The sequence below is a fragment of the Helianthus annuus genome, chromosome 14 (genome assembly GCF_002127325.2).
Source record: "Helianthus annuus cultivar XRQ/B chromosome 14, HanXRQr2.0-SUNRISE, whole genome shotgun sequence".
NCBI lineage: Eukaryota > Viridiplantae > Streptophyta > Magnoliopsida > Asterales > Asteraceae > Helianthus > Helianthus annuus.
Genome location: NC_035446.2, coordinates 133,049,279 through 133,071,212, shown reverse-complemented (window position 1 = coordinate 133,071,212; position 21,934 = coordinate 133,049,279). Strand labels below are relative to the sequence as shown.

The following is a 21,934-nucleotide window of genomic DNA, read 5'->3' as shown; positions in this document are numbered from 1 at the left end:
CACCCCATCGAACATGCTGTTCGATCGATCAGGTGACATCCAGCTGAGGACTCACTAATGAAGTATCTAACCGATTGGTTAAGCCGGCCGATCGAACAGATCGTTCGATCGATCGACCTGAAAGGTAAGAACACTTCAGTGTTCTCAAATACTACAACGAAGACTTCAAAAGGTCAAACCATCATACACAAACACATCCTATTTAAAGGAAGAAACAATCCACTCGAACAATCCAGCCGATCGAGCCTACCGGCCGATCGAACAGACTGTCCGAACGGACTGTCCAGCCGAACGAACAACCCGTTCGATCGAACCAACTGTCCGATCGACCAGGCTGTTCGACCCACCATCACTTGTTTCCATTTTGCGTGTATTCATCGTTATGCTCTCGAACTGTTCAGGCTAACCCTACTCTCAATCTCTCCCTTCAATCCATCAATCAATCGCTGTGAGTATACTTGATCCCTTTTTGCTTTTAGCACTTTTGGGTGTTACATACGTTACTTATGTCAAAACACAATCGATCACACTACTCAATTATTTGAACGCTAACCGATTCGCATGTATTACCTGACTAAATGAATGCTTGTTGTTATGTTTACACGTGGAATGCTGTCTACCTGCCTTAACGACGTAGTACTATAGTTTGGACTCAGCACCCGTTCACACGGGGGTTGTTAAGGACAATTACTTGCATGGATTACGGTGGTAATCATGTATTGCGAACTGTCTCAGACAGTCAACCCGCAGTCGTTGGTATCGATAGATCCATGTCGATAATTAACATGCTTCGTTTTCCTCTGTGTACGTGCTGGTTATGCGTAAACTATTTCAAACTCTATATGCTATTATCAAACTTGTATGCTCACCTTTAGATTACATGTATTGACTTTATTTTAACGTATGTGGCAGGTGTTTAAGATGTTTGCTTGCTAGGAAAGCGAGGCTAGAATAAAGCTCTAGAGGCCCCCAACAAATAGTTGTCTGTCAGGAACAAGCGTCTAGAGCATAGTTGTCTGTAGATCTTGTCCGACCGGGTCTTTAGGAGCATTTGGACAATATTTATTTTATTTTATTTAAATCTGAGTTGTCGGAACAGAATTACTTGACTAGTTGTTATCTGTAATAATTTATTGTATTATTTGGGATACGGTATGGGACGTATCATTTAACTGAATAGTATTAATAGTTGTTGTGGAAACTTCTGGACAATCTGTTTCGCTCAGTGCCATGCCCCGATGATTCCGCCATCGGTTGGGGTGTGACATTAGAGGTTTAGCTGCCTTGACTACATGCCTAATCTCACTGATTAATCCCCCGATGTAACGGGAGATTAATACTGGTTCAGGTGATGCAAGGGTTGGCACTATACTAGCATATTCAAAGAATAACGTAGTGTAACCCTTACTATCCACTCCAGTCATCCTAAGGTTTAGGTATTTATTTTCTATCTGTTCTTTCTCATTGGGAGGGTAGAATTTCCTTTCCACCATGTTCTTAAATTCTTCCCATTCCATATTGTAAACCCTGTCACTTCCTCTAGACTGGAGGATAGTGTTCTACCATTCTAGTGCGGAATTCTTAAACAGATTGGAAGCAAACATTATCTTATCCTCTTCCACACACTTGCTTATTTTTAAGACAGCCTCAGTCTTTTCTATCCAGCGTAGAGCTGCCCCTTCATTGCCCCAGAATTCCATTGGTTTACAAGACCAAAATTCTTTATAAGAACAACCATAAGGCATGGTTCTTCTTCTTTTGGGAATGGGCACTTGAAGTAAGGGTTCATTGTTTACGCTGTGTTCAGGTTCAGTTGGTCGTTTACTGCTGTGGTTACTTTTATTATCCGCTTCCCTAACTGTTTTGGTAATAAATGGCATCGCATCTATTATTCCTTGTGCCACTATGTGTTGAATGGCACTATTATCCACTTGGTTTCCATTGTTCGGATTCTCATTATTCGGGTTATTGTCATTCTGGTTATTATCATTCTGGTTTTCCTAGTTCACTTCGTTGTCATCTGAATTTTAAACATTTACCATGTATTAATATCACAAGATAATATTTGATACAACCATTCACACAACACGCATATTGAGAAAAAACGTCGATCATTGCGACTTACTCTTTCTTATATAGTATGCATCTAATACAAACCAGAACTGGAAATTAAAATTACAATACGACTGAAATTGAAATTACACTACTAGTAGGCATGCGTAGCTATGATTTAGGTTTTTTTTTCAAACATACACACATATTATATATTATTATATTATATTATTATTATTACTAACTCCACCATCACCTTCACTGATATGGGTTCATCCAGAACTCCATACTACGCTCGTCGTACTTCCAGACGAGTCGTTCTCCTACCTGCCTCATTCTCTCGCTACTTTCTAAAATCTCTCCTCCAAAAGTTCGGAGCTCTTGCACATTTTCTGCACTCATTGGGGGTAAGGATTCTCTAAAATTTCCCTGATGTATTGGTCGTTATCATAGTAGGGATCTAGAGGGTCCAAACCTGGATAGGCTGCTAGATTCGGCATAGGTTCGTCTTCTGGGATTGGGTAGCGTTGTTGGTAATCCCTAAGCTCATCTAGCCACGGGTCGTAGTTTGGGTCTAAGGGATTGAGTGCTGGTACCCTAGGTATCCCCTCTGGGTTAAAATCATGCATTTGGATTTGATTTTCTGGGTTGTTTCCTATTTCCATTGGCTGAGCGTGGAATAGTGGTAATGGTTGGGGTGCTATCAGTTGTTCCAGGTTAGGGTCGGCAGCTGTGGTTGCTCGGATATGAAAGTTTGCTAAACCCCTATTAAGCATATCCTGGGCGGGGGCATCTGTCACTCTTTTAGCGGCTGCTAGGGCTCGCTGCTGTTGTAACCTTTTTCATTCGTTTCCTACGTTCATGCGCTCCCCTACTGAACCATCCTCTCTTTTTAGAAGGGAATGGCTCTTCAGACTGAGCCTTAAACACGAATATCCCATCTTCATTATCAGCTGAATACCCTGAGAGGGCAGGCTGTGAAGAGGTGCTTTCGCTTCTAGGTGAGTTGGACAACTGACGGTAGGCGTCAGAAGGTCCTTGGTCGCTTATACTGTAAACTAACAAATAGTCAAATAACACACAACAATAATATGCAAATATGCACGTATTTCCATAATTTATTTCCTAACAGATTGAATTTTGGTTTCAGCAGAACACTTCTGTGGCTGAATTAGTGGCTTAGCTCTGATACCACCTTCTGTCGCAACCCCTGTCCCCTAACAACCCAGGAACGGGCGGTCGCGGCCAGTTTCGGTAGTATCCGTGTTTTTATCATTTTGGCAGCGGAAATTACATCAGGACCGTAGTTAGGAAATATTTTATCAGAGTAAAATACCACACTTTCATAATATTAAACACGTGGGAAAAATCCCAAGTTTTTAAGTACACACATTTTCATAGGGATAAACCATATTTTATTTAATAAAATATCTCTTTATTTTTAGGTAACTTTATTGCCACTTTTCCAAGCCTTTAGTGCTGTCCAGCTAGCTTCTATTTGGCTTTCACATTTTGTTTCCTGAAACACGTTTAAAAACATTTTGTCAGTGAGAAATACTGGTGAGTGAATCCCAGTTTAATCAAGTTCAGTAAAAACCATTGTACAGTATTGAGGGCGGTCGCGCAATTACATTTGTTTCCATCTATTCAATTACCACCCACGGTACTGTCAACCCGACTTGTGGTCATGTTACTACTCGCAAGGTAGTAACAAATTTTGTATATAAAACCCCAACATGCCGATAATAATTATAGAATACAAATACTCAATAACTGTTTAATATATTATTAATTGTGTGAGGTTTTGTAAAAACAATTTGCAAAAAGGGAGATTACTCACTTTGCTGTCTTAAGGTTTCATTTAAGGATTTCCTGGTGATTATCTATAATTTACACAAATGCACACACGTTAGTATAATAACCCATTATTTACATTAGTAATATCCTCCCCGAGACGGCATTCCAACGACTACGTCGGGCACAACCACGACAGCCGTTACGGAACCTTCGATCAATCGGGCAGCGTATCTAATATGTGACTGGGGTTATCATACTTACAACGAGGTAGAACTTCGTTATTTTAGGGGGTATTATGCCCGGAAATTATCTTTGCTATATAGAAATTGAGAGAGAAAGAAAGATTTTGAACGATTTCGACTGAAACCGCTCAAACCTATTTATAGTGTTGATATAGCACTTCCTCGCTGCCCGCGTAGCCCGAAGGTCAATCCTTCGTGGCCCGTGACATAAGGGGTAGGGCCTAGCTGCGCTGATTTGGCAGTTGTAGACTTGCCAAGATGCTGACACGTGGCACACTAGGGTGTCGCCCTGACCTTGGGCTGTCGCGGCCCGCGTAAGCTCAGGCTTACTTCTACGCGGCTCACGAGCGACACCAGGATTTCGTTTTTATTTAATTTTAATAAAAATAAAGGTATTCGTGGCTCGTTTTTCATATATGGGGTGTATTTTAGGATATATTGGGTCATTTAAAAATATATTAGGGTGTCAAAAATATTTTTGAGGGTTGTTATACATAATGCTTACATGCTGACTAGACTGTCACATGATGAATAATGTCCTAGTGTGGGGCATTATCTTCACCCTCCCCTACGGGAAATATGATGTTCAAGTAAATTACATTTTCTTTCCAAATAATGGTGTTGATCAAAACTTATGAGTTACAAAATGTTATAGTATAATATCACTTAGGTATCGATAGTGAAAAATATTAAAACTGATTCTTGTTGAAACTAAAAATTATAAAAAATGAAAACTGGTACTTGTATTAATATTGTTCGGATGATATAAGTTCGATAAAAATTATGTGTTTTACGAAATAAAAAAAGTTTGTTTACAATAGTTTAATTACACAACAATTGTCTCATGTAACTCAGAAAATAAGGTCGTTATATAACCAAAAGGATGTCTGTACTTGTTTTACATCGATCAAAAACCAAAAAAACTAATATCGATCTTGGTTCCAAAAATACTGATACCGAGTGCCGATGTTGTTTAACCGGTATCGATTCAGTTCGGTTCACTATGATACCAATAGAGTACCCGCACACGGTACGGTTTACGATATAAAAAATGCTTTATTTCGCATACAACTTTGTTTTTAACAAACTTTTTATCGTAATGTTGAAAAAAAAACACAACTATTTATTTTTTTTTAAGTTAACGAGTAAAAGTTAATAAAAAAATAAAATAAAACTATAGGATAAATATGTATATCATTTATAGTATAACTAAAGAAACTCAAACTTTTAAGAAAATAAAATAAAATTATAGGGTAAATATGTATATTATTTATACTATAACTTTTTTTAAACGACCGATTTTATCAAAAAGAGCAAACAACTAACAAAAGGCTAAAGCCATATACACAGATTATACAATATTAAAATTACACCAACTCGACTAATCTAATATGCATCTTCGCTCTATGTTTAACGCAAAGGAAACTTGTTGTTTTGATATCGGCCCATAACCTTAGGATGTCTACACGTTTATTTGAGAAGATCACTTCGCTTCGCAATTTCCACATACTCTAGCAGGCTACAAGGATAATTGCATGTACCATTTTCTTCAAAGGTGCTGGACGGTTTAAGTGTTGGTGTACACGAAGGAGATCCGAGATTGTGAAGGCGTAGATTGGTGGGATTGAAAGCCATTCCTGTAGGATCGCGATCTGACCTGAATGAGTCGTTCAGAGGAGTTTTACTCTGTTTCAGGTGCGGAAAACAAGAAACAAAGCTAGAAACAGCTGATTCTTCACTTTAACTACTGATTGTATTGATTTGACAACAAATACACTTAGTCTTCACACCGGCAGCACTTCGGCGTGGAATACAAGGTCATACCTACTGATTTCGCCTAAGAGACACCTATATATACTGTTGTGATTTCGCCCCAAACACCACATGCTCACAAGAGCGAAATCACAGATAGTGATTTCGGGCGAAATCACCACTAAGACCCCTAGGAGCGAAATCAGCTTCTAAAACTCATACACTCTCCTATTTTCTCGTATAACGTGCCCTAATCTATACAATGCAATCTAAGACTTGATACAAGACGAAGTCGACAGATGTATGCACCAACAGACTCCCCCTCAGATGTTGACGAGTCGCAATCGAGTCTTCTATCCTTCAGTCTTGATCAGTCTCTGGGCTTTTCTCTCTCTATATTCATCAACAGACTCCCCTTTAACAATGTGCTGGTATTTCTTTGTTCTTCAGCAGCATCTGTATCAGGATCATTGTCTGGCTTTCCATCTCACAGCTTTTAATTTCCAAGATCGAAACTTAGCTCTAGTTCTGCTTACGATCGATAGACTGCCTAATACTTTATCTACTTGGATGTCTTCAGACTCCCCCTCTCGATTTGCTGGGATCGCAGCCTGGCTTGTTAAAATCACAGAAACCTCAGGTATCGGAACCTGGCATTTTATCTTCAGGTTCAAGATCGAAACCTGGCTATGCCTGCACATTCTTAACCCAGAAGTAAATTTTCAAAATTTAACAATTCAATGTATTCATATGCACCAACAACGAATCCCTCTCATAAGAACTTCCTCTTTGATGAACCACTTGTTGATTTAAAAACACATTTGATGTTCAAGACTCACTCCCCCTCACAATGTCATCATGTTTAGCACTCGGAATTTTGAAAATCAGCTTTCCAACATCAGTTGTCGAAAATCTTTTTGATTTTTTTTAAACTTTATGCTAAAACACACACAAAATCTTTTTGGATTTTCTGAAAGACAGTAAATGCAGAAACAAATATTTACAAACAATATTTTTGTGAGTTTGTGTAAGAGGATCATATCAGTTTATAAGACATGTCACTAACAGCGTTAAGCTGCATTTCATTTTAAGTTCTAAACAATTCACCTAGATTGTCAGTATATTTGACCACTTAAATTTTCACACAAACTTCAATTGATCCGAGATATGATGTTAATGTTTTAAGCTCTTGAACTTATTCGTGTGTCCCACTAGTTGAATATACTCTCGTATCCAGATCCCAATATTCAGTCTTACAGGTGAGTATACCACGAATGATATCTGTCAGGGGATAAATGCGAGGGCCGTGAGAGCTCAGGTCGATACTTCCGTATACGCAAAGAGATGACGGCTTCGACTTTTGGGTGTGTCCCCTTTAGAGGATCTTTTTTATTACAACAGCAGTGACTATCAATTTTTATTGTTTCATCAGCTTGCTGAGGGCGAGCTTATATTTCAAAGCATTTGCAGAAAGCATTATCTGGGGACAAGGTCAGAACTTCCATTCAGCAGAAGTCCCGGGATAATACCCCAGATATCACTGAGCATAAAGACCTAGTATCTCAGAATAAGGGACCTTTCAAACAAGATTTCAGGGGTTACCTATATATCCAAGAAGTTGTTAACCCACAGAATAAACAAGTTTGAATTTTTAGGTTTATATCTCGTCACAATTTACTAAATGTGTAAAAACATACTGGCATATCCTCAGTGAGATTGTTTATCACATTTTTTTCATTACAATTCTTTAGCATGTTGTGACAGTCCACTGATGTACTATCATTTCCTCTTTTTACAACAAAACTCATTTTTTATTTTATCATGTTTTTGGCTTTTTTCAAATTTTTTAATGTTTTTGGATTTTCTGAAAATTTCTAAAAATTTCTACTCCCCCTAAAATTCAAACACATTAACGAAAAATATGAAAACAATCTAAACTCTTGACCCACTTGAAGAAAATTCAAAACAAACTGTACAGATAAAATGATAACAGACATCGAATCGTATCAAATCTCCATCCACTCGGCGTAAACAATCCGAACTCCCCCCGTTCAACAAACCATTTTCTCATTTAGATTTCAAAACACCTAAGTTTGTTTTAATCAAAATGATTTTTCCGAAAAATGTGTTTGTTTTTACCACTTGTAGATTATCCACTTGTTAAATACGGGGATATGGTTCATCATTTCTGTCCTTTACGTTTATGTAGTAAATCAAGTACAACTTAATGTCCCTGATTTATCGTTTTGCAATCAAGCAACCTCTATACCACTTGTAAGAATAACCACTGGTAGGTATAACCAAACAATACCCATTGTAGGAATGTCACATCTACATATACCATATTACCAACTTGAAGATGCCGATTCCTGCTTCGCACTTACCAACCTGGAAGCTCCGGCTAGTCCTTCAACCTGTAAACATTCAAACATTTTTCAAATTCATTCAACTCTCATGAATGATGCCGATTCCCGATCCACGATATAAACTTGGGATCTCCGGCATATTCCTAAAACTTCAAGGAAAACAAACTTCCATCCAAGTCTTCTCAGACTTGATGGTTTTCAATTCTTGCGCGATGGGGTTGTATGTTGTCTTTTTAGTTGCATAAAAATCTTTAACCCCCTTTGCTTTCCCATTCAACATTTTCCCAAAAATTTTCTTTACATTCCCTTTGAATGTTTTCTCGACATCAAACTTAGTTTTCTCGGTGTAAAACTGATTCGAGATTTCAACCTTACCCACTTTCTGTTTAACTTCTTCAAATTTCAGTGATGGAAATTCATCATCACTTACTATAAACACATAATTCTATTTTACCTCACCTTGTGGCTCCTCTGGCTTTGTGGAACCAGAATCATCGCCGACTTTCTCTTCAATCTTCTTAACAACCCACACTTGGTTGTCTTTCTCTTTCTTTTTGTAAAAATTCTTTTTCGAGCACTCACCAATCTCATAAGTTGAGTTTTCAAAAATTTTAAATTTTTCGATTGGTGGTTCAACATCAACAACTTTTTCTTTCAATTTCTTAGAAACTCCCTGTTTTGTCTTAGCATTTTTTGGGCAATTCCATGCAATGTGACCAGCTTCATTGCACTTGTAACAGGTTCGAGTTTCCTTTGGATGAAACACTCCAGTTCCATTTCTTCTCTTCTCAGCAAGAAACTCCTGGTTTGATTGTCTCCAGAACGGTTTCTTCTGTTCCTCTTCTGCACTTCCAACTGACACAAATTCTGTTTTTATTTTAGAAATTTTCATATTTTTATGATTTTCTGGTGGAATAAAACCAAGACCTTTCTTTTTGTAGCTACGATTTTGGTTTGGTTTCTTTTGAAAACCAGGACCAGAATTGTAACCTTTTTTCTTGTTTAAACGTTGTTGAACTCTTGAAGTGTATTTTTTAGGTTTTCCATTAAGATTTAAATCTTTTATTTCAGAAATATTAATTTCTGTCATTTTGAAAACCTTTTTGATCATGTCAAAACGAACACTTCTTATTGGAAACTCTTTGTCAGAGTATAATTTGTCAGAATCATTTAAAGTGTATGCTACTTCAAATGTTTCATCATCCAAATTTGCTTTTGATAACAAAAATTCCTTACTATAAGACCGTTTAACCGACGACTTTGGACCATTGACTGACGAATTTGACCCTCCAGACTCAGACTTTGACTCGGACTCCTCATCAGTATCCAACACCTGATCGACCACCTTTTTGATTAACTCAGACTCATGATCAGTGTCAGACGAGGTAAACGTGGCGTCAATGTTTTCTGGTAATTCATCAGTTGTGTTGGTTTTTAGCTTTATATTGACTGCTTTTTCAAGTTGCTCCTCGTTTGGTTTTCTAGGAGAATACCCTTCCCAAATTGGAGGCGGACACTTGTTATAGCTAACAGTCGGTTTCTTACCAGTATCCTTTTTCTTCGGCTTGTCATCTTGGAAAACTTCCATACCTGCAACAGTTGGATAAATTCTATCAATAAGATAATCAGAACTAGAATAACTCTGCAATAAACGTCTGATTCTCTCATTCTCGATTTTCTCTGTCTCCAACTCTTGCTTCCACTTAGCACTCTCTTCGATGTAAAAGTTTATAGTTTTCTGCTTTGACATCATCACAACATTCATCATCGTTAGTGCCTGTTCTCTTTCAGAATTTGTCTTTTGAAGACCAGTTACTGTTTTGTTTAAGACATCATAAGATTCTTTCACATAATTAAGGTTGAACAACAACTGCTCTTTCTTCTTCTCATACTCAGCAATTTTATCATCTTTTGCTGCACATTCCTTGCATGCTTCCAAACACTTCGTGCAAGGCTTGATGACTTCAACAATCTTTTTCAACTTCGATTGTCTTCACCATTTCAACTACCTTTTCTTCTTCTTTGATCTTTTCTTCTACCTTCACTTGCTCAGTCTCAACCATCTCCTCAGCAACAGTTTCAACGTTCTCATTCTAAACAACATCTTTAATTTTCATTTGTTGTTGTTCTTTAGCAGCTCGTTTCTCCTTCAATTTCTCCATGCGATGTGCAAAATAGAAATGAAAACTTTCAGGAGAAAGATGAGATTTTGCAACATTAATATGTTTTTCCTCCTCATCATCACTACTGCTATCATCAGTTGGTGACTGGTCAAACTGTACAGATTTTTCAGAACTAGCATTTGATACACCAGAATCAGATGGTGTTTGATCAAAGACAACTTCCTTTTCTTAGCTAACATCGTTTTGTACACTCTCATCTGAACTCTGTGAACTTTCATCAGCACTTTCTGAGCTTTCATCAGATGTGACAGACTTCACAGTTTCACCGATAGATTTCATCCATGTGGCAAACATGTCTGGTTCTCTAACAATCTTAGCAATGAACGCTTTAAAATCACCCTTATCATCAACAAACATATCCCAGCTGAAGCCTTCAGGTAGCCTTTCATCATCTTGATCGACTATACATGCTTTGCTTTCAGGTGATATGTAATTGTTCCAGTTGAAATCCACCAAACACGCTCTCTTTGAATCCTCAATCTTCCTACCATGAGCCACCTGTGGTTTTTGCTGTTGACCAACTTGCTGATAAATGGCTTTTTGGTAATAGTCGTCCTTTCCAAAAGGATTCTGAGCACCACTAGCTTCCCTGTTCTTGCACTCTCGCTTGAAATGGCCTTTCTCCCTGCATCGAAAACAAGTAACTTTAGATTTACCAAAACCTAAAGTAGATACATGTGCATCGAGAAAGTCATTTCTCCCAGTAATAAGCTTGAACTTTTCAGCTCGTCTGAGAACACTCGCGAGACACCATTTGATATCCATCAGTTCCATCTCTTCGGCGTCTATCTGATCGTAATCCTCCTTTGTGAGCATAGGATTCCTGATCCGACCAGCCACTAGACCTTCATAAGATAACAACACATAACCGAGTAGAGCCATGTGGTCTTTAGCAGTTTCTTCAGAAAAACTTTGGCCTTCTGGAAGATTTAAAGCGATGTTGCACTGAATCACATAACCATTTTCTGTCTTTGTGCTCTGAGAATTAAAACTTGTATTTGACTCTTTAGGATTGACACTTGGAAATGATGAGAATCCACTGCTGCTTTTGTTTGAACCCTGATCAACTTTTTTCTGTTGAATCCCCAGCACTAAACGCAGTCTGGATTTTAGGACTTCTCTCAGATTCTGGAACTGGAACACTACCTTTGTAGTACATTTTTACGTCCTGTTGACCACTTGGACTGTTCATCCTAGCGATCTTCTGCTGTTCCAAATCCTGACTCTCGATCTTTTCAATAAACTGAGAAATCGTTAGCCCATCATAAACACCAGTATTCTTCAAAATCATCAAATACGTTCCCCACTCTTTCTGTGGTAACGCATCGGCTAACTTGTCTACCCACTCTTCACGATCTTTTGTAATACTCAACATTGACATGGATCACACTAAGTGGCAATATTGTTCTATCAGCTTCTTCGTGTCCTCTCCCGGTAAACTGCTGAACAAATTAAACTCTTTTTTTAACAATGCCTTCTTGCTCTTTATCATGTTCTCACTACCCTCGAACTTAACACGAAGAGCATCCCAGATTGACTTTGAAGTCTTGTCATGATGAAGCAGTATGAAAATGTCTTCTTTGATGGCTTGTTGCAGCAGACTGATCATCATTTTCTCAGCTTTGTACATAATCCGTTCTTGATCAGTAAACTCAGATAGATCTTTGATAACCTGCAAATCTATTCAAGGCAACACATATTTCTTAAGAATACATTCCCACGACCTTAGATGGTTTGCCTGAACCCAATTTTCGAATCTGTCTTTCCACCCATAGTATTCTTCAATACTCATCAGTTTCGGGGGCTTTTGTGTAGTTCCTGTCTCATTCTCTAAGTTCATGGTTTGTGCAATGACAATTGGAGCAGACGGTGTTGCAAACGCGTTGTAGAATTCGGTATCCATGATTTGTCAACAAGATGTTCAAAAACAGTAACTTTGGAGCAAAATTAACAGCTTATCAGTTTGGAGCGAAATCCCAGAAACCCTTAGAGCAAAATTAGGATGATGTTTGAAGCGAAATCCCTAAGTATGTCTCCCAGGAGCGAAATTACACTTGTATTTGGAGCGAAATTACCAACTTTGGCACAATGGAGCGAAATCAGGATGCTCACAAGAGCGAAATCAGTCAGAATGGCATCCCTGGAGCGAAATCAATCAGATTTTTGGAGCGAAATCCCAAGAATGATATCTCTGGAGCGAAATCTGATGTGAATTATGAGCGAAATCACAGGGTGTCCACACGAGCGAAATCAGCTCGGAGGTCAATTTGGTCCGTTTTTAGTCCGATTTTAGATGTGTAACTTTCAGGGATTTGTCTATGTCCAATTATCTATTATCTGTGAAATTTTGAGCAGGTTTTGACCGGTAAATCTCGTTCTGGTGAAGAAAGAAGGTGTAGAAGTAAGAAAACTTGATGAATTCCAGCTAATCTCTGCAGAACTCCTCCTCCTGAGCTCTGATACCACTTGTAGGATCGCGATCTGACCCGAATGAGTCGTTCAGAGGAGTTTTACTCTGTTTCAGGTGCGGAAAACAAGAAACAAAGCTAGAAACAGCTGATTCTTCACTTTAACTACTGATTGTATTGATTTGACAACAAATACACTCAGTCTTCACACCGGCAGCACTTCGGCGTGGAATACAAGGTCATACCTGCTGATTTCGCCCAAGAAACACCTATATATACTGTTGTGATTTCGCCCCAAACACCACATGCTCACAAGAGCGAAATCACAGATAGTGATTTCAGGCGAAATCACCACTAAGACCCCTAGGAGCGAAATCAGCTTCTAAAACTCATACACTCTCCTATTTTCTCGTATAACGTGCCCTAATCTATACAATGCAATCTAAGCCTCGATACAAGACGAAGTCGACAGATGTATGCACCAACACATTCCGACACTAAATGCCACACGATGGAACTGATGTAACATGATCCAAAGACATACTTAATCGACTCATCATTCTCCCCACAAATTGGACATAAAGCTGAAACCACACTAATGTGCCTCCTTGCCAACGCAGTTCTAGTCGGTAGTCGATCCAAGTTCATGCGCCATCCGAAGATACTAACGTTACGGGGGATCCATCCATTCCACTCGAACTTATCAATTTCAGTAGTATATGTGTTGTGCATTAACCTTTTAACCCCTTTAAACGAAAACATACCCGATTGATCCGACGGCCATGACCATTTATCCATGTCTTGTGATAAAGTAACATGTGAGATGATGTTATTAAGGGTATCAAGCTCTAACAATTCTTGCTGCGAATTTGGTGTGTGGTGCCAACACCTTTTTGGTTCGCTAATGTGCCTAGCTTCCAGCCGATCATACACGCTGCATCCTTTGTATTTTTCCAGCAAGAATAATACAGGAAATCTTGTTTTGAAGGGGGTATTTCTTGCCTAATTATCCATCCAGAATTAGGTGTCCAGACCGTTACCCACTTTGCTTTTGATTAATTCACAAAGCTGAATGTTTTTTTATCCCGAGCTCGATTTCTTTTTTGATGATTTTGTTCCAAACACCCGCTACCTTTCTTCATGGGGAGAAAGTTTCCATGTTTCGGATTAAAATGGATGGATGTGATTACTTTCCTCCAAAGCCTATTCGGTTCTGATTTATAATGCCATGCCTATTTTGCCAAAAGACTACAATTTGTATCATAAAGTGACCCCAACCCAAGTCCCCTTTTTGCAACCGGTTGTTTAACAATTTCCCAACTGACCCAATGCATTCAACTACGTGCATCTGTGTCACCCCATAAGAATCTTCTTCTTATTTTTCAAGCTTGCATATCACATTTCATGAAGCTTGATAGAGAGAAAAATAATAAATATGAAGAGAGTCAAGAACCGATTTAATGAGTGTCATTTTACCTCCAAAATAGAGAGAAAAATAATAAATAGGGAGAGAGTAAAAAACCGATTTATACAATAACTAGCGAAACTGAAACTTTTAAGAAAACAAAAGGTCACATGACATCCTAACTAGCCTAGGTTTTATTTAATTTAGGCTCATTCTATTCTCACATCCCAAGATCTTATTTACACATCATTTTTACTCTATCTCTCTCTACATATATCTATATATATAGAGAGATGTATAGAGGGGTGGGGTGTGTAAATATTAACACCCTTTATTTATTCTATTTTGTATGGTATATATCCTAATGAAAGTCAGATAAGCTTTTTTAGGGATTAGCATATGATACGATGGAAAGAAAAGTAAATAAGAAGAAAAGGAAAGAGAGTTGCTTCAATTCCCTTTGTTGGACTCAGAAAATTGGGTTAAATTTCCATCCTGTTCCCAAATTTGATTCTTTACAAATGAGTGAGACAGGGAAAAGAAAAAAAGTATGAATTATTGGGATACTATTTATTTTAGGAACATTAATAATTCCAACTATTAGTCGTTGGCCGACAACCCAACTTTAAAAATAACCATTGGTGATCCCACCTTTTCATATATTATAAACTAATAGACCTTTGCTAACAGAAAAGGTAAATGTGACAAAAGGAAATTAAGGTTCTGTTAGTAAAGGTCCATTGGTTTACAATATATGAAAAGGTGGGACTACCATTGATTATTTTTGTGATTGAGACCGTTTCCGGCCAACGACTAATAGTAAGGATTATTAAAATCCATTATTCCTTTAGTTTATGTGTAAGAACCAGGTGGAGAGTCGATGTTGAAAACACTAATTTTGAATTAAAAAAGATATAAATCATGACGGGTTATTGATAATTCTTGGTGAATTATTTATTTTGTCTCTTATATATTAATTGGGGATAATTGTTGGTTTTAATTAGAAAGGTTTATCTAGTTGATTATTTTATTAATTAATAGAGTTTGAGTTAGGTTAGGATTAGAATAAGTTTAGCGTAAATAGATGGTTAAGACCACTCGTTGCAATTAGCTTTAGCCAATGTGAGCACCAGGATTCATCATGTAGTATTGCTCCACCTGGCGCTGATTGTGCACTTGATAAAGTCACTGCTCAAGCTTTATCACCCTGTTGTGGTCCAGGTGAGCGGGGTACTTGAGCGAGTATTTTTTTTAAAGAAATATATTAATCAACAAAAATTAAAAACATAAATTTTATAAAATAAAACATAGAACATACAACTAAATAAAGAAAATATAATATTTTTTTTAAAGAACACACATAAAAAACTAATCCGTTGTACTTTGATCTTTCTCTAACTCCTTTGCAATACGTTTTTGCTCCTTTTTCTAGTACTGTCTGACGACCCGATGATAGGTAGCTGACGTCTTTCTTATGGTATATATCCTAATGAAAGTCAAATAAGCTTTTGTAGGGATTAGTATATGATACGATGGTAAAAAAAGTAAATAAGTAGAAAAGAAAAGAGAGCTGCTTCAATTCCCTTTGTTAGACTTAGAAAATTGGGTTAAATTTCCATACTGTTTCCTAAATTTGATTCTTTACAAATGAGTGAGACAGGGAAAGGGAAAAAGTATGAATTATTGGGATACTGTTTATTTTAGGAATAATAGATCTTAATAATTCCGACTATTAGTCATTGGCCGATAACCCAATTTTAAAAATAACAAGTGATGGTCCCACCTTTTCAAATATTGTAAACTGATGCACCTTTGCTAACAGAAAAGGAAAAGGGGGCAAAAAGAAATTAAGGCTCTGTTAGTAAAAGTCCATTGGTTTACAATATATGAAAAGATGGGACCACCATTGATTATCTTTAAATTTGAAACCGTTGATGGCCAATGACTAATAATTAGGATTATTAGAATCCATTATTCCTTTATTTTATGCGTAAGAACCAGGTGGAGGTGGAGGGTCGATGTTGAAGACACTAATGTTGAATTAAAGAGATATAAATTAAGAAGGATATTGATAATTCTTGTTGAGTTATTTATTTTGTCTTTTATATATAGGCAAATTGGATGTAAATAATCCCAACTTTCTCAATTTGGCCGATAATAATCCCAACTTAGTTATTGGCTGATAATAATCCGAACTAGTTCACTTTTGCCCGATAATAGTCTGCGTTAAATATAGCTTAACGGAGTTAAGTTTTTTTTTTTCCGAATTACAAAGTGATCTTTTAGGGCTTTTGATTAGAACGAGGATACGAGTTGATTAATGCAAAATTTACCTCGAAATACTACCCTAAACGACGAAAACGGTGCTTCAATTCGGGTGTTTAAACTTCCAATTAACAAAAATAAGTCGTTTGAAGCATCATTTCGAGGTAAGTTTTACATAAATCGACTCATATCCTCATTCTAATCAAAATCCATAAAACATCAGTTTGTAATTCGGAAAAAAGCTTAACTCCATTAAGCTATTTTTAACGGCGGACTATTATCGACCAAAAGTGGACCCGTTCGGATTATTATCGGCCAATAACCAAGTTGGGATTATTATCGGCCAAATTGAGAAAGTTGGAATTATTTAAATCCAATTTGCCTTATATATTAATTGGAGATAATTGTTGGTTTGAATTAGATAGGTTTATCTAGTTGATTATTTTATGAATTAAATAGAGTTTGAGTTAGGTTAGGAATAGGATAAGTTTAGTGTAAATAGATGGTTAAGACCACCCGTTGCGATTAGCTTTAGCCAAAGTGAGCACCAGGATTCATCCTGTAATACTGCTCCATGTGGCGCTGATTGTGCACTTGATAAAGTCACTGCTGAAGCTTTATCACCCTGTTGTGGTCCAGGTGAGCGGGGTACTTGAGCGATTTTTAAAAAAAAAAATATAATAATCAACAGGAATTAAAAACATAAATTCTATAAAATAAAACATAGAACATACAACTAAATAAAGAAAACATAATATTTTTTAAAAGAACACACATAAAAAAACTAATCTGTTGTGCTTTGATCTTTCTCTAGCTCCTTTGCGATACGTTTTTGCTCCTTTTCTAGTACCGTCTAACGACCCATTGATAGGTAGCTGAAGTCTTTCGTATGGTATATATCCTAATGAAACTCAGATAAGCTTTTTTAGGGATTAGTATATGATACGATGGAAAGAAAAGTAAATAAGAAGAAAAGAAAAGAGAGTTGCTTCAATTCCCTTTGTTGGACTCAGAAAATAAAATTGGGTCAAATTTCCATCATGTTTCCCAAATTTGATTCTTTACAAATGAGTGAGACAGGGAAATGAAAAAAAAGTATGAATTATTGGGATACTAAATAATGAATTTTAATAATTCTAACTATTAGTCGTTGGCGGACAACCCCACTTTAAAAATAACCAGTGGTGGTCTCACCTTTTCACATATTGTAAATCAATGGACCTTTATTAACAGAAAAAGAAAAGGGGGCAAAAAAAATTAAGGTTCTGTTAGTAAAGGTCCATTGATTTACAATATATAAAAAGGTGGGACCACCATTGATTATTTTTTGAAGCTGAGACCGTTATCGGCCAACGACTAATAGTTAAGATTATTAAAATCCATTATTGCTCTATTTTATGCGTAAGAACCAGGTGGAGGGTCGACGTTGAAGACACTAATTTTGAATTAAAGAGATATAAATTAAGATGGATTATTGATAATTCTTGGTGAGTTATTTATTTTGTCTTTTATATATTAATTGGGGATAATTGTTAGTTTTAATTAGAAAGTTTTATCTAGTTGATTATTGATTATTTTATTAATTAAACTAGATTATAGACCCCGTGTATTACACGGGTTTGAGGATAAAATTTTATAACTTATTAATGATACACAATTTTTTTTAGCGATGCTCATATACATGACCGATATAGGTATTAGATTTACTTTTTAATCAAATATCGCAAATATATGGTAACCATACCATATTTACTATGGTAACTATTTCATTTCCTTAATTACCTGATTTTATTGGCTTTTCTAAACTATTTTGCATGTTTCTAATTTTTTAACTCACGAAACATTCTTATTATTATATCCAATCATTTTTATTAAGTCGTCCATAATATAATAATTATGTTCTCATCTTACTATCCAGTCTATTATGAAGTTGCTAAGCCAATGTAGATACATGTTTGCTTTATGCTACTTTTTACACGGCTTGGCTTTTTTATGATTTGATTTAATTTGATTTGATTCTGGTTATATTTTCGTTATATATAACGTTTACATATTGTTATAACTTTTTTATAAGTATATATTTTATTTTTTCTCAGATATAAAAACCATAACATCAAAGTGGTTAATTATGAAATTGCAATTGACCATTTATTAAGATTTAGACGAAGTCACAAGCAGAAATAAAGTTTCATGATTACTATCTCCATTGCCCCTCAAGTTGCATGGTTGAGAATAATTTATTTATGTAAATTTGTGCATACATTATTATTAAATTCTATAAATTTAATCCTCAACCCCATGCAATACACAAGTTTATAACCCTGTGTAATTAACAGTAAAATTTTTAATAAAACTTATATAAAAAATATACTAAAATAAATATGTTGCAACACTATATTCAGAATTTTATAGAAGTTGTAATAGGAAAAATAAATAAATAAATGTGATCTTGGAATTTTTAAATATAAAAAAATTAAAATATATAAATTAATAATAAAATAAATCACACAAATAAATATCCTAATCCAAATTTACTTACGTACATCATCTTAATTTCCCCACATTCGTTTAAATCCGATTAAGCCAGCCAACATATTATTAATTTATATATTAGCATAATATATAATATGTTAGATTAAACTAATATATTATATATTATTATTATCATCATCTAATATATTATATATTATGGGTGAGGTTACTCTACAAAGTGTGTTTTTCCTACAAAGTGTAGGAAGTGTTTTGGACCATTGGATGGGTGTTTTTAATGGTAGAGATCATCTTGATGGCATTTTAGTAATATTTATGTTTTAAATAGGGATTGGTTTAATTGATGGAGGACAAACAAGTCATTTGGCGGAATTTAAAAATATCAAGTAACCATGATTCAATAAAAGCACTTCTTAAGTTTTGGAAACTTCTCTCTCTTTCTCTCTCCATTTCTCTCTCTTACACACATACACACTTATCATCTTCTATACATCCTTAAGTTTTGGAAACTTCTCTCTCTTTCTCTCTCCATTTCTCTCTCTCTCTCTCTTACACACATACACACTTATCATCTTCTATACTTAAAAAACAAGATTAACGATGCTTCTTTCAAGTTGTTCATCGTGGGATCAAACACGGGTGTGTTTTATATTGTGTCTACATCGAATCAGACACAAGTGTGTTTTATATTGTGTATTTCAGGCAATGTTTTAAAAACCGGTATTTTAATCGTACCAGATTAGGCTTAAAAATGGTTTAACCGGTTGAACCGGGTTGTACCGGGTGGTTCAACCGGGTTAACTAATTACCTATATAATTTCATAAATTACAACTTTAACTCAAAAAAAAAAATCCAAAGTGCATTATAACAAATTAAAAACAATCCAAAAGTTAATCCATAACAAAAAAGATGATTCAAAAGTATTCAGTTTTCCAACAAAGTTTAAGCCATTGGAGTGTTGAATGCATCAAGTTCCCGGTCGCTTAAAAGATGAAATTGACTATCGTCACCATCCTCATCAACTAGAGCATAACTATTTTCGTTTCCTACATTATTAAATAAGAAGTTTTAGTTGCAAATAATCATAATATATTAAACTTACGTAAGATAAGTGACATATATAATAAGTAACCTTGTGTTTGAGAAACCGGGTCATGATCTTCCTCACCAAACATGTTATCTATATCATCGTTATGAAGTTCTCCTGTCGGCTCTTCTTCAACCACCCAAAATTCCGCATGACTAATACTTTCACAATCAACTGGGTCATAGGATCTTTTAGCATATTTGAGTCTACGAAAACAACTACCCAAATGTCAACACTTATAAAGTAAATTACGATGTAATAAACATTTTAAAGAATTCAAGATATCGTACCTATTTTGTAAACGCAAGTTGTAATGAACAAACACAAGATCATTTAGTCTTTCATGTTCCAACCGATTTCTTTTTTTTGTGTGAATCCTTTCAAAGACACTCCAATTACGTTCACAACCAGAGGAAGATGCGGTTTGACTTAATATTCGAACGGCAAAGTTTTGCATTAACGGATAATCTCCACCAAATAATCTCCACCATTCGGCTACAAAAGAAAATAGTTATCAAAACAATAACAAATAAAAAACTAATATTGTCAATAATAACATGAAAAATATATCTATCTTACCGGGTTGAATTGCTTTACGAGAAGCAACGGCACTACTCCTACCAAAACATTCTTCGCCATCACGAAACTTGCCTAAAGCCGTTGTAATATCTATAACCTCATCAACCGAAAAATTCTTCTCAACCATTTCGAGAACACCCTTGAAAACTTCTTTACCTTTATAAAGATTTTCTTTGTCATACTGATAAGCTGGATTTAACCAATATGCCGCACAATGAATACTAGAACATAACATCTTTTTCCATCGAGCATCGATTATATCTGTATATGGCTTATACAAATCTTCCTTTCCCTTAAATATTGCCTTAACTCGCTTATCTGCCTGAATCATCCCCTCAAAAACATATGGCAAAGAAGGTTTTTCATCCATATCACACAAACGCAAAACCCTCAACAAAGGAGCCATTACTGTCACAGTAATCAAACAATTGCTCCAAAAAGTTTCATTCATCACAACTTCTTTACATTCAGTTGCATTCCCCAGTTTTGACATCTTTTTAAATTCATTAGATATGACAAGAGCTTGCAAGTCATTTTTATGATCTACCAAACTTTTTAATGCAATGAAGGTCGTACCAAACCGGGTAGGACCTGGACGAATGATTTCTGTCCAACCCTCTCTTTTTCTTAACCAATTCAACGGCATCTTATGATTATAAATAAAAACAATAATCCTAGATGCAAGTTTAAGCAACTTTGCAACATTCTCCAACTCTGAAACATCCTTTAACAGAAGATTAAGACAGTGAGCTGCACAAGGTGTCCAAGTAACTGAAGGATATTTTGCACATAACATTTTACCAGCTGCCTTGTAATTAGCAGCATTGTCAGTAAGTAACTATCTGAACTACATTCTTAACCCCAACCATTTCCGTAACTTCAGCAAACAAATTACACAAATTCACAGTATTGCTCTCAATATCAGATGCGTCTACAGATTTAAGAAATGAAATTCCTTTCTCACAATAAACTAAGAAATTAATCAAATGTCGATGCCTAATATCCCGCCACCCATCACTCATAATCGTGCAACCACTTTCAACCCAGTCACTTCTATATGAATCTATTATTAGCCCAACTGATGTTTTTGCATCTTTCAACAGATTGACCCTTAAAGCATGATAGTTAGGTGCTTTGTAACCATATCCTATAGATGCTATTTTATCTACCGCTAGTTGAAAATAAGGAGAATTACAAGCATTTATAGGTATACATGCGTCATAGAACCACATAGCAATAGCCAAGTTAACCTCATGTACCTTTTCTTTGCTTTGCATAGCTTTTCTAATAGTAGGTTGAGAAGGATC

General features: G+C 36.0%; 1 protein-coding gene across 1 annotated transcript; it reads right to left on the bottom strand.

The window, feature by feature from the left end:
- Nucleotides 1–19,903: 19,903 nt before the first annotated feature.
- Nucleotides 19,904–21,423, bottom strand: LOC110905920. Its single transcript, XM_022151332.2, has 4 exons — nucleotides 20,628–21,423; nucleotides 20,339–20,543; nucleotides 20,094–20,254; nucleotides 19,904–20,007 (listed from the first exon to the last, which is right to left on the bottom strand). The coding sequence occupies exons 1-4, from the start codon at nucleotides 21,421–21,423 to the stop codon at nucleotides 19,904–19,906; spliced, it is 1,266 nt and encodes a 421-aa protein (XP_022007024.2).
- Nucleotides 21,424–21,934: the final 511 nt, after the last annotated feature.

Excerpts from the sequence above, each read along its gene's own strand:
- LOC110905920 (XM_022151332.2), bottom strand. The coding sequence starts at position 21,423 with ATGTTATGTGCAAAATATCCTTCAGTTACTTGGACACCTTGTGCAGCT. Across the intron at positions 20,544-20,627 it reads TCGTAAAGCAATTCAACCCG|CCGAATGGTGGAGATTATTT; the intron begins GTAAGATAGATA and ends TTTCTTTTGTAG. Across the intron at positions 20,255-20,338 it reads AACTTGCGTTTACAAAATAG|ACTCAAATATGCTAAAAGAT; the intron begins GTACGATATCTT and ends TTGTTTTCGTAG.